This window comes from Muntiacus reevesi, chromosome 7 (genome assembly GCF_963930625.1).
Source record: "Muntiacus reevesi chromosome 7, mMunRee1.1, whole genome shotgun sequence".
NCBI lineage: Eukaryota > Metazoa > Chordata > Mammalia > Artiodactyla > Cervidae > Muntiacus > Muntiacus reevesi.
Window position 1 is genome coordinate 62919762 of NC_089255.1, and position 12259 is coordinate 62932020.

A 12259-nucleotide genomic window follows, 5' to 3' on the forward strand; every position below is an offset into this window, starting at 1 on the left:
TCCTACAGACAGCTCCTTTCTCCTCCCTCCAGCCATCCATTAACATACAGACAAGACTGGAGCTGAAACTCAAGAAGAGCACTCACATCTAGAGCCTCAGGGACACCCCTAAAGGGGTCCTTACTCCACAGGGCTTCTGGATGATGGGAACCTTGTGAAATACCAGCACTCAAAGAGACCTTAAGATCACCCAGTGCAACCCTTCCATTAACAATGGAGGAAACCAAGGCCTGAATTGGGAAGGTGACTTGGGAAGTCACACAGTGAGTTAGCTGCAGGCCTGGGATTAGATACAACTCCTGCACCAAGTCCTTCACAACAAGCTGCCTCTCGTAGGCCTGATGGGTGCAAGACCCTAGAGGACAGAGGCTTCTCTCCAACACATCACCTTCAAGAAGCTCCCGCTGATGAGAAGATCCACTGAAAGATCTCTTGGCAGGAACACCTTGCATACATCCTGTACCACTTGTAGGTGCCCACGGAAAGAACTCAGGGTCTCACTCAGCCAAGGCTTTAAGTAGAGAGGACAGTCAGCAGGGAGAGAGGAAGGCCATGGGAGTGCAGCTGTGCCGCTTCAGGACGGCAGTGGCTACACCAGACAGCCTCTGCTGCTGCCTGACAGATGCTCCCCTCGGGTGATGGGTTCCCAGCCAGGCCGCCTCACTGCCACCCTCCCTGAGCCCTCATGGACCTCGGTGACCATGGTGTGTGGATGCGACAGTGAAGTTGGAGACCTGCCTGCTACCCAGGCATGTGGGTCCTGTATATTGGCTTCTGTACTCCAAGTCCAGACTGATATCATGTGCAGAGGACAGTTCTGGGAAAAGGCAAATATCCAATAAATTCTGTCTCTCCCCCCAACTCTTAACCTCTGATCCAACCGAGTTCCCATGAGACTCCTTTGCTCTCCCAATGGGAGCAAGATAGGAACCAGGAAGGAAGAGGCAGGACTGTGTTACACAGAAGTGAGACTGGGATGGCCTGACACGCAGGGATGGGGCATCCAGAAGCGACTTATGACAGCATCCACCATAGCCAAATGTGGATGGCAAGAGGAAGTGGTTGGAGCGGTGTCCCCCTCTCCTTTGAGGTCCAGAGGGCAGCCTGCCCCTTGCACCCTTTACCCTGCTGGCAGGGTCCTTCTTCTCAGCTCTCCACCCAAGTTGGGAGTGCCAGCTGGGTGGGGTCTTCAGTATTAACTGGTGCCACACACCAGTGATAGAGCACACACAGGCCAGCAAGGCCACCCAAGTTTGGGGAGCTCGTGGGGAATTCATATTCTTGTTTCCGGAACTGATTCACTGAATCAATATTTATTGAATTAGGGAAGGTGGCAGAAGAACTGAATTTCTGGGCTTCCTGCAACCCTTCCAAACAACGGAGGGAACGTCTTAATATGGATGCAGAGAAGGAGCCCCAGCAACAGCTCAGTTCACTGACTTGGGTCCTCTCGAGACCTGGAGGACTTGCTGGCACCTCATCCCATACCACTTCCTCTCCCACCAACCACGCTCTCTGCCCCTGCTTGGGAAGCTGTCAAACATCACAGTAGGTAGAGCTCTGGGGGGATTTGGAAATGGAAAGTGTTTCCTGAACTGGTTTCAATTAGCCCATTCACTCCTTGAAACTGTTCACGTGGAGGTATCAGGAAGCCCATTCAACGGACCAGGGAGTAGAGGCTCCAAGACCTTAACAGAGAAGACCTAGCCCCATCACCATTGTGAAGTGAGCCACATGTTTTTGTCTTTGGTGGCCCTACCTTTCCAGGAGTCCCCACTGCAACTCCTAAATCCTTTTCAGGTTCAGTGGCTTCCTCCCTCCACCAAATCACAATCAGAGGAAGAGTGGCTACTTGTGAATTTAACATAGTGAGTCCACCTCCTTTAGGGGTATTTCTATTGGAAGACTTCCATCTAGAAAGGGTAGAGTCTTTCTCAGCCCATGTTCAAGAATGTCGGGCATCACTGAGCTGGAAAGAGTTTTAAGAGAAGGGAGCCAGCAAGTTTGGCCCTATCTAAACAGGACTTAGGGAAGGAAGTGGCGTGACTCCTGAGTGTGTGCTGTGTATAAACGCAAGATAACTCCAAAGATAACCCGAGAAATGAAAAGCAGTGTGAGATCTCAAATTACTTGATTTCTCTATTTCCTTCGTTGTAAAATAATTATATTTGGCTTGCTGTGAGCATTAGAGATCATTACGTTTTCAACAGTCAATGAAAATTGTACTTGATGCAGAAAATGAGTCACTCTCAAAAACCCCAGATGTTTCCTTTTGTGAAATGGGCAGCCAAAGTCAATTTCTCCCCAAACAAGGCCACAAACAGGGGTAGCAGTCATGTACTACAAGCAGAATTTATTACCCAAATCAGTTTGAGGAACTCCAGGCACTGGTTACAGCCTTCCCTGGTCACAAGAAAACCAGAACCTCTTCAAACTCGCCCGCCAACCCTAGCTGACCTGAGGGGTAGGACTGCAGCCCAAATCATGTCCCAGCTACTGTATCCTCATTCGTGACCAGTAACCTCAAAGTCACAAATGGCATGGTGTGTTTTAGACCCCAATCTTACCCAGGAAAATCCCATAATTAAAACAGACAAGGTCAGAGTTATCACTCAATCAGACAGAAAGGTACCAAGACCCTTAACTGGCTCTGAGGAGGGAAAAAGTTTCCTGCTCATAAAGACTGGAACTAGACAAATTGTCTAATAATCATTAGTGAGCTTTGAGCCTAGAATGGCATGCTAATTCTGTGGGGTAAGACAGGTGTACTGCCCAAACTCTCCTGCGCTAGTCTGAACGCAATTTAAGGTCTACCATGAGGATTCCCAGTGTCTGTCCTTAGGTGGGCACCTCCTGGCTGCCTAGTAACAAAGGAGCCTGCAGTGGCTGCCCCCAAATGTGCAAAAGGGTGCAGGTCAGACACATTGGGAAGGTGATTCTTCACCTTGCAAAATAAGTCACACAGAATTCTCAGGATCTGAAGAGGTAATTCTCCAAGCAGTGCTGCAAAGTTCCTTGTCTATTTCTACAATTAAGGAATACAAGCTAGTTTGATTTCACATGAGATTGCAGTTTTATTTGTTTGATTTTTATATGTCCTAGATCCAGGAAAGTGAGTCCCTTATTCTCCTTTTGTCATCAAACCAAATAGCCCTTATTTCAAGGGAGAGGCACTGTGTTCTAAAGTAAAATTGTTCACAACCTTTTACCCTCAACCCGGAGCTGCAGATTTTTGTGAAAATCAGGTTCTGGGTCACTTAAGTCTTGAAGTTGTAAATGGTCTCTTCTTACCTGAGTTACCATTTTCCATCTGGCCACAGTCACACTAAAAGCAGGAACTCAATAGGCAGATTTCTTTCCTTATTCAACTTCCAGGCACTCCAGGAAGAAGGGGAGTTCCCAGCACTTGCCTGCCAAGCTCTGCTCTACTTGAACTTTGATCAGCATAAACAGGTCATCCTGACTACAAGTTCCCCCAAATTCTCCTTACTTGTGTTTTTAAGGCACAACTCCCCAGCATAAGGCTCTCTGCTTACAATGAATTATTTTAATTATTCTAACTACTCAAAAGAAACTTCCACCATTCCCAGTCAACCATTGAACCCCAACATGCTGAGAGTGGGGACGATGACAGAGCTCAAGTCACATCATGGATTCTGGTCGTTGGGGTCACATTTGATCATGACTTTCAACCCCAAACCCTTTTTGGATGTTTCAAAGGCCTCCAGAGCTTTCTCCAGAGGAAACCGATGGGTGACCAAGGGCTTTACATTCACAGACTTGGATGCAAGCATTGAAATTGCCATCGGCCATCTGAAAAAGATCATAAGCATTACACTCAACCTTCAGGAGGAAAAGAGGAAGGGCCCCAAAACTACCAAGAAAAGATCAGCTTAGCCACACTTATATGATTTTTGTAATTCAGGAGTACAGAATCTGTTCTCAAATGCAACGTCTGCCATGAAGCCTAGAATTTCTCTGGCATGAAGGCCTAAAGCATACATAAGCCACTGTGAAAAGGTAGATAGCCTCAGGGCAGCAGCCCAGGATGATCGAATCACACCGTGTAGCAGTTCATTTGGCAGAGTTCACTGGAAAAAAACAGCACTCTGTTGAGGGGACGGGTACAAACTCTAAAATGGGAGAAAGGGCCACTGGTGGGGACGATGGTCCTGGACAGAGTTCCCCAGCAGGTAGAGGACTGAGCCACAAAACATATGTTGGCATTTATTAAGACCCTGTCTCTTCCCAGGGTGGGACCTGGGGACCGGGAGTGGGAACTCAAGGAACTTGAGTTCTTGTGGTTGTCCTCATTTCTTTCCTTCTTCTCTTTAAAGAGGGAAGGTGGAGATCTGGCCACTTAGAAATGGAAAAGAGAGCGCCTGGGCAATGAGGGGCAGACATTCAAGAGCATGCCTCAAAATCTCCCTCCCTCCCTCTCTCCCTACTCTTTGGAGCCTTATCATATCGCATGGCTTGCAATGCAGCCAGGGAGTGCCTCTCATGAATAAATAGACAGAACCTCTTGGTCCCAGAGGCCGTGGAGGGCCTCCCCTGGACTTGCTGGCCACTTGCCAGCCTGATTCACCCACAACATACTCACGTATTGCAGTATCGAAACACGCCCTTGATGTCCACCTCCCTGGTGGCTGCGTGCACAAGGGGCACTCTGGTCATCTCAGAGCCCAGCCCCACCAGCACCAGGGTCCCACCAGAATGAGTGGCCTGAAGAAGAAGTAAGGACAGAAAACTAAGAAAATGAGAAAATACAGGCCCCACTCACAGTAGCCCTGTTGCCATGTGGATGCATGCGTGCTAAGTCGCTTCAGTCATGTCTGACTCTTTGCCACCCCATGGACTACAGCCTGCCAGGCACCTCAGTCCACAGGATTCTCTAGGCAAGGGTACTGGGGTGGGCTGCCATGCCCTCCAGGGAATCTTTCCAATTCAGGAATTGAACCTGTGTCTCTTATGTCTCCTTCACTGGCAGGCGGGTTCTTTACCACTAGCACATGTGGAAAGCCCACTGTTGCCATAAAAATAGGTAAATATCCAGAAATTTCAGACAGTTTGATTCTTTTTATACAGCAGAACTCTTTAGCATGTTAACCAAACTCAACAGAGCAGCAGAGTGAATGCAGTCTCCTTTAAAGGTCCTGAATGCACTTTATCAGTGGAGGCACAGTGGGAGCATCTCCTGCTGCCCACAGCACCCCAGGAAACAGCAAAGTTTCTCCAGAGAGCAATGAGGATCTCCCCTGCAACCAAGGCTGACTCTTCAGCAGCCTCTGAACATCTTTCAAAGCTTTACTTTGTACCAGATGTCAGTGTCAGCTACTTCCTCCTCCAGAGTGCTCACCCACAAGACAGAGGGTCAGATTTCTAAGGGACCACCAACTACCAAACACTATACCAATGGGGAGGGCATACGAATTGTGTGGTTCAACAACTGCCTTAGGGGCTTCCCTGGTGGTCTAATGGTTAAGACTCCCAGCTACCACTGCAGGGGGCACAAGTTCGATCCCTGGTGGGGGAAATAAAAAATCCCAAAAGCTGTGTGGCCAATAAATAATTAATTAAAATGTTTTAAAAAATAAAAACTGCCTTATACGTGAAGGCTGGCAATTAGAAATCTTTGTTCCAGGGACATTCACCTCAATGGTATGTCACAATGGAGTCATCAATTTCCTCTTTGGAGTAGGCAGGAAAGCAAAATTTCCCCTGACAACCTCCATATAACTTTACGTAAGTGCTGAGCCTGCTCCAGAGATTTGGAGGGATCACTGTGCTCAGAGTAGTGAGAGACAGGAAAATGGATAATTTGCTCATGCTAAGTTTTTATTATAGCTAACAGTAGAAAGCACTTACTGGGGGCCATTCTAAGTGCTAACCACAGAGATTTAAGACAGCACATATCACAGCTTGTCTCCGAGGGGAAGGTTACATCCTGGAGAGAAGTCTGCAGGGTGGGGATGACTCCTGGCATTTGTATTTTTGATCTGTGGGCCCCGAGATGGTGCTGTCAGCCATGGTTTCCTCATGTGTAAGAATAGGAATGATGCCTTCCCATAGCAGGGCTGATGGGGTAACAGTCACAGAGGCTGGCACTAGGATGGGCTCAACGCTTAGTTCATTTTCGGTTTTAAATAAGGAGCAGTCACTTACAGACCACCTGTGACATACAAACTCTGTCAGCCAAGGAAAGGGTATCTCATGACTGGAAAATGTTGCTGTCCTCACTGGAGGGGAGGGGTTCAGATTTGGTGAGTGAGCCACGGAATACACTGAGAAACTTCCCAGGAAACCTGCTGTCCACTCAGCATTTCCTCTCTACCTGGTAAGAAGGGAGAGGAGCACCACTGAACTGGTCATCACAAGCTGCCAGGAGGCCAGTAGCTTACTGACCACAGGCAAAGGAATGCTCAGGCCATTGCTTAGCGGGTGTGACTCTCACAACAAGGAGATGATATCAATTCTACCACAAGCATTTGCTAGGTCTCCTTATGAATATTATCCAGACACAACACGGCAGAAAATTGACTCTAAGGTATGTTCATAAGGTGCCTTCACCTAACCTGCCCACTGGCAGAGTTAGCTGTAGCATTTGGCAGCACCTGTCACGCATGATGGCTCCACTCCCAGCTCAGGACATGCACCAGCTGAAGGCTTCACAAGGCCCTCGTGTCACATTTATTACCTCCACACCCACCTTAGGTAACTGGCAGCTGGGCGCCCACCACCACCACCAACTGGAGATGCCAACTGTCCTCAGATGCCCTCTAGGCAGGGCACAGAGGAAGGAAGGCCTTACCCTATGAAGTCATAACTTTTACTGCCTCTCTGTTGAGTGGGGGGGGTCACTGACCTGTCAACGACTCAAAAACAGTAGACATACCTTACTGGTCAAGCCCTCAAGGTGTCTGGCACAGAACCAGGCATATAGCAGGAACCCAAGACATGCCATGGGTCCACCGGTAACACATAGGCTCAATGCCTGCTGGATTTTGGTTTGTTTCAGCTCCATTCCCACATGGTGACGCTGACCACCTCTGACAGTGGAGCCGAGAGCTGGTTGATTCTGGCTGGAACAGGTCAGGGCAAAAGTGGCACCTGCTGCTCCCTCTCCCGTTGCTTCCCTGACACCCCGGGGTCACAGGCATCTTGGTAGGCAGAGGGGAAGGCAGCTCTGCTTGGGTGCCAGGCTCGAGCACCGTGCCACACAGCTTGAGGGATCAGCTTTTCCCAAATGTCTTGCATGGTGGAAAGTGCCCTTGTGCTTGACTCAGTGTGACTCAGAAGGAAGGGCAGAGGCATGTGCTGTTGTGAGAAAGCAGGCTGGGGGACAGGGCAGGAGTGCCCAGGGGTGGCAGCTGCCACCGTTCTCCCCAGCCCAGCCCCTTCCACCTCAGAACTGGCACCTGGCCCCTCAATCTCTTCCCCTCTGGAGCAGCCAGATGGAGCAAGGAAAGCCCAGGTATTGGAGTAGTGTGCTCCAGGCAAGTCCCTGGGCTTCCCTCATCATAAAATATGTAAAATGAGAACTCACTGTCAGGGCTATTATGCAGATTAGGACCATGTCTATAGAGCACTCAGCCAAGAACATGGCCCATGGTGGAGAGCAGAGCCGAGCTCTTATTCTTTCTTTTCCTCATACTTTGGCAGGGCTACTCCTCCCTGCCCCTCCCCTTCCAACATCCATAAATTACTGGTGGGTTGCTAAGGGGTGGGTCAGGTATTGGCAGCTTATTTGTTCCTAGGGAACAGCAGAAGACAACTGTGACCCTAAAAACTCACCTCACCTTTGTAACTAACTGAATTAGTGCCCGTCACCTTGTATCGATGACTCAAAGACTGCAGTTTTCCTCAATAAAACAAGATAGGGATTTCCCACACTCATATAAGGCATGGTTCCCTGTTCCTCCTATTGATTTTTTTCTTTCTTTTTTTTTTTTTTACCAAGAGCACTACTTGGCAAAATCCTATCCTAAAGGTATGAGTCACTTAACATCTTTGAAGGCCCATGTGTATCTGTGGCCTAGTTTGAACATCACAATGACCCAATGAGGATGTTGGGGAAGTGTCATTACCTTCATAAGAGATAAGAAAGCAGATAACAAGGGATTACCTAATTTTGTTTTGCAGGGGGAGTGGGGTGGGGGGGGGGGTGGGTGTGTACCACACAACAAATCAGTGGAGAAGTCTGATCCAAGGAAGCCTTCTACTGGTTCACCACTCTGGGCTGCTTACCCAAAGCTGCCCACTGGCTTCAGCAACCCTTATTCCTACTGGGCCCCTGATGGCTCAAATGGTAAAGAAGCTGTCTGCAATGTGGCAGACTTGGGTTCAATGCCTGGATCAGGAACAGCTCCTAGAGAAGGGAAGGACAACCCACTCCAGTATTCTTGCCTGGGAAATCCCATGGACAGAGGAGCCCGGTGGGCTGCAGTCCAATGGGTCGCAAAGAGTTGGACATGACTGACTTAACACTTTCATCTTATCCCTACTCACGTAGATTCCGGCCTGGATGGAGGTCTCCACCCCTGTGCACTCAATTGTGACTTCTGGCTTGCTGCCCAGCAGACCTTCCACTTTCTTGGCTATTTCCTGAGGGCTCTCGTTGGAGATCTGGAGGATGAAATCAGCCCCGACTTCCTTGGCTTTAGACAACCGAGAGGCTGACAGATCTAAAGTTGAACAAAAGTTTCTTTCACACTAAGAAACTGGACAGTGTATTAGGGAGCCAAAATGAAGATGCAGATTCTGATGGCAAGGAAGCTCTGTGTAGTGGTGTGGCTGAGCCCAACACACACACTCTTTGAACATACACACCCTCACACACAATCTCTCGATAACTTCTCAAACATGCACACTCTTCTATATCCCCATATACCCCCAACCTACCACATAGCTCTCTAGAGCTACACACATATACTCTCTTACTTCCTCATACAAAACACACAGTGACACCCTTCTGCACCCCATTCCCTTAAAATACTCACAACACCCCATACAGCACACAACTCTACACATTCACTCACACACTCTCAGATTCGTTACACACATACATACACACTCTCTCACAGATGCCTTCTCCACATACATACACACAGCTTCAGTTTATACCACACCGCTCTACACTCACATACTCACATATGCTGTCAGATAACCTCTCCTCACACATACACACTCATGTCTCTCATTCATATCACATATCTCACACATAAACATCCTCTTATAAACATATCACATACCCGACTAACTTGACATCACACACACACTCACACACACACACACACCCTCTGAGTTTGGTCAAACAAGGGCTGAGTCTCTTCTTAGGATCAAATGGGTAGTATAAGTATCTGAGATTCACATATAAAGAGCCAGGTTCTCTTTTCTGCAGCTGCCACCCTCTCCTGGAAGCTTAAAAAGAGTCTCCTCCTGAGCCCTGACTTGATCATCCCCTGGAACCCAGAAGAAAAGAGCAGGAGCCTCTCTAAAAACCCAGTACTCCAGAAAGAAAACAGGTATCATGCCCCTGCCTCAAAACTGTAGACCCAGCTGCTCCTGCCTTAAGGAGATTTAGAAAGAAGAAAACCATATCAGTGGTTTTCTTAAGAAAAACTTACCAGTCACCACCACTTGAGCTGCACCCATTGCCTTGGCTGCAAGCAAACTGACCAGTCCAATTGGCCCTGAATAAAAGAGGAAATAGGAGACAATTCCGAAATATCAAACACCAGCTCTCCCCCTTGTCCAGGCCAGGGACAGGAACTGTATCTTCTGTGGGCCTCTAGCATCTCTGCCCCAGTCCCTGACTTACAGTGAGAACTTAACAACTATTTGTTGAGTGCATGAGTAAATGAACACATGAGTACTTGTTCTCTACCTGGAATCTGCTCCCAGTGCTGGGCTCCTGTTCTCTTTGCCCCCTACCCACCTTTTCAGAACCCCTCATGTCTCCCCAAGGTGAGACGTATCCTTTAAGGTGACCCCTGAGGACCTCCTGTCAGGGTGTCCTAGGTTGACCCAGTTGCTCAGGCAGCTCCAGGATTGCTCGGGTGCCTAAGAATCAGCCCAAAGATCACCTGCTTCCCCATTTTATTGGTGTGCTAGATGGTTTTAACACAAAAACCAGACCACAAATAAAGTTATGCAGAATGCCTTTGAGGATTTACTTTTTGTACACTCCAAAAGTGAGTTAGTGAGTTTGCCCAGAAAGCAAAACACTAGGAAATAGCCAACAAACAGGTTAAGTAAACTATAACAGGATACTATACAGCTATTAAAAAGAGGAATTCCCTGGAGGTCCAACTGTTAGGACCCTGTGCTTTCTCTGCCAATGGCATGGGTTTGATCACTGGTCAACAACCTAAGATCCCACAAGCCATGTGGTATGGCAAAAAAAAGAAAAAAATATATGTATGTCATCTAACTATTGACATAGGGCACGTCTGTTCTACACCCTCACCCCTCATAGGAAGCCCTGCAGTCACTTATTTGGCCCTGACAAAGAAAATCAGTCACAAAGTGTATAAGGATTAACTCAAAATGGATTAATGACTTGAACATAAGACCTGAAACCCTAAAAGTCCTAGAAGAAAACATAGGTAGTAAGCTCCTTGACATCAGTCTTGATGAGTTTTTGGATTTGACAGCAAAAACAATGGCAATAAAAGCAAAAATAAACAAGTGGGAAATTCCCTGGCAGTCCAGTGGTTAGGACTCCATGTTTTCACTGCCAATGGCCCAGGTTCAGGCTTTGATCAGGTAACTAAGATACTGCAAGCTGCATGGTGTGGCAAAAAAAAATAAAAATAAAAAATAAACAACTGGGACCATATCAAACTAAAAAACTTCTGCATAACAAAGGAAACATCAACAAAATGAAAAAAGCAACTTGTTGAGTAGGAGAAAAATATTTGCAAATCATATATTTGATACGGGTATTAATCTCCAAAAATATAAAGAACTTACCCAACTTAACAGCAGAAAAGCAATCTAATTAAAAAATGGGCAGAGAATATGACTAGACATGTTTCCAAAGAATACACACAGATGGGCAACATGAACATGAAAAGATGCTCAACATCAATAATCAGAGAAATTCAAATCAATATTACAAAGAGATAGCACTGCACACCTGTCAGCAAGGCTTTTATCAAAAACACAACAAGTAACAGGTGTCAGGGAGGATATGGAGAAAAGGCAAACCTTATGCATTTGTTGGTTGGGAATGTAAACCAGTCCAAACACTATGGAAAACACTATGGAGATTAAATTAAAAATTAAAACTAGAACTTCCATGCGATCTGACAATTCTACTTCTGCTCAGAAGTAGAATCTTATCCAAAGAAAACAAAAGCACTAACTCAAAATGTATCTTCACTCCCATCATCACTGCAGCATTATTTACAATAGCCAAGACATGGAAATCATCTAAGTGTTCATCGGTGGATGAACAGACGGAGAAAATGTGGTGTACACACATACACAATGGAATATTATTAAGCCATAAAGGCCCTGAGCTCATACTTATGGAGACTAGACTGGATTGCCAGAGGTGGTGGTGGCAGTGAAGAAATGGATGAAGAGGGTCAAAAGGTACACACTTTCAGTTACAAAATAAATAAGTCCTGGTTATCGAATGTACAGCATGGTGACTATACTAATAATACTGCATTGCATATATGAAAGCTGTTAAAAGAACAGATCTTAAAGTTCTCATCATGAGAAAAAACTTTTATAACTATATGTGGTGACAGAGGTTGACTAGACTTATTGTGGTGATCATTTTGCAATATACAGATATAAAAATCACTATATTATATACCTGAAACTAACAGAATGTTATACATCAGTTAAACCTCAATAATAAAAAAAAGTGTACACCAGATCACACCCACAAGGAGTGAAGCATGTTGTCTGGGTCACCTGAAGCAGTCAGAAGCCTAGATGATTCAATCTGAGGTTGCCAGGTTTGTTCAGCTGGGTGGAAGCAGAGGAGGAAGAAGGAGCTAGCTGTAAGCCTATGTGGGCAGAGTGCTGGCTCCCCATGGGCTGGAACTCCTTCCTACTGGTCCTAAGTAGTAGCCATCTCATTCTTGGAAGACTGGGAGACCAATTCTCTGGGATGATCTGAAAGGTCCAAAAGATACCCTTCCCTTTAATCCCAAAAATATTTCTGTAGTTTCCTGCCAAGGGTTGAAAAAATAATCCCAAAATGCACTCTTTAAAGTGAACAAATGAGTTATGTTGCCTA

The 12259-nt window shown here is 46.6% G+C and overlaps 1 protein-coding gene across 2 annotated transcripts in view; it reads right to left on the minus strand.

Moving 5' to 3' along the window:
- Nucleotides 1–2339: 2339 nt before the first annotated feature.
- SORD (sorbitol dehydrogenase) overlaps nucleotides 2340–12259 on the minus strand; it is a 31978-nt gene continuing 22058 nt past the window's right edge. For both annotated transcript variants that reach the window (XM_065941217.1, XM_065941218.1), the window contains exons 6-9: nucleotides 9627–9692; nucleotides 8509–8684; nucleotides 4604–4725; nucleotides 2340–3813 (exon numbers count right to left, since the gene is read on the minus strand). In XM_065941217.1, the coding sequence (XP_065797289.1) occupies nucleotides 3648–3813; nucleotides 4604–4725; nucleotides 8509–8684; nucleotides 9627–9692 (530 nt within the window). In that variant the 3' untranslated portion in view covers nucleotides 2340–3647. The remainder of the gene's footprint in view (nucleotides 3814–4603; nucleotides 4726–8508; nucleotides 8685–9626; nucleotides 9693–12259) is intronic.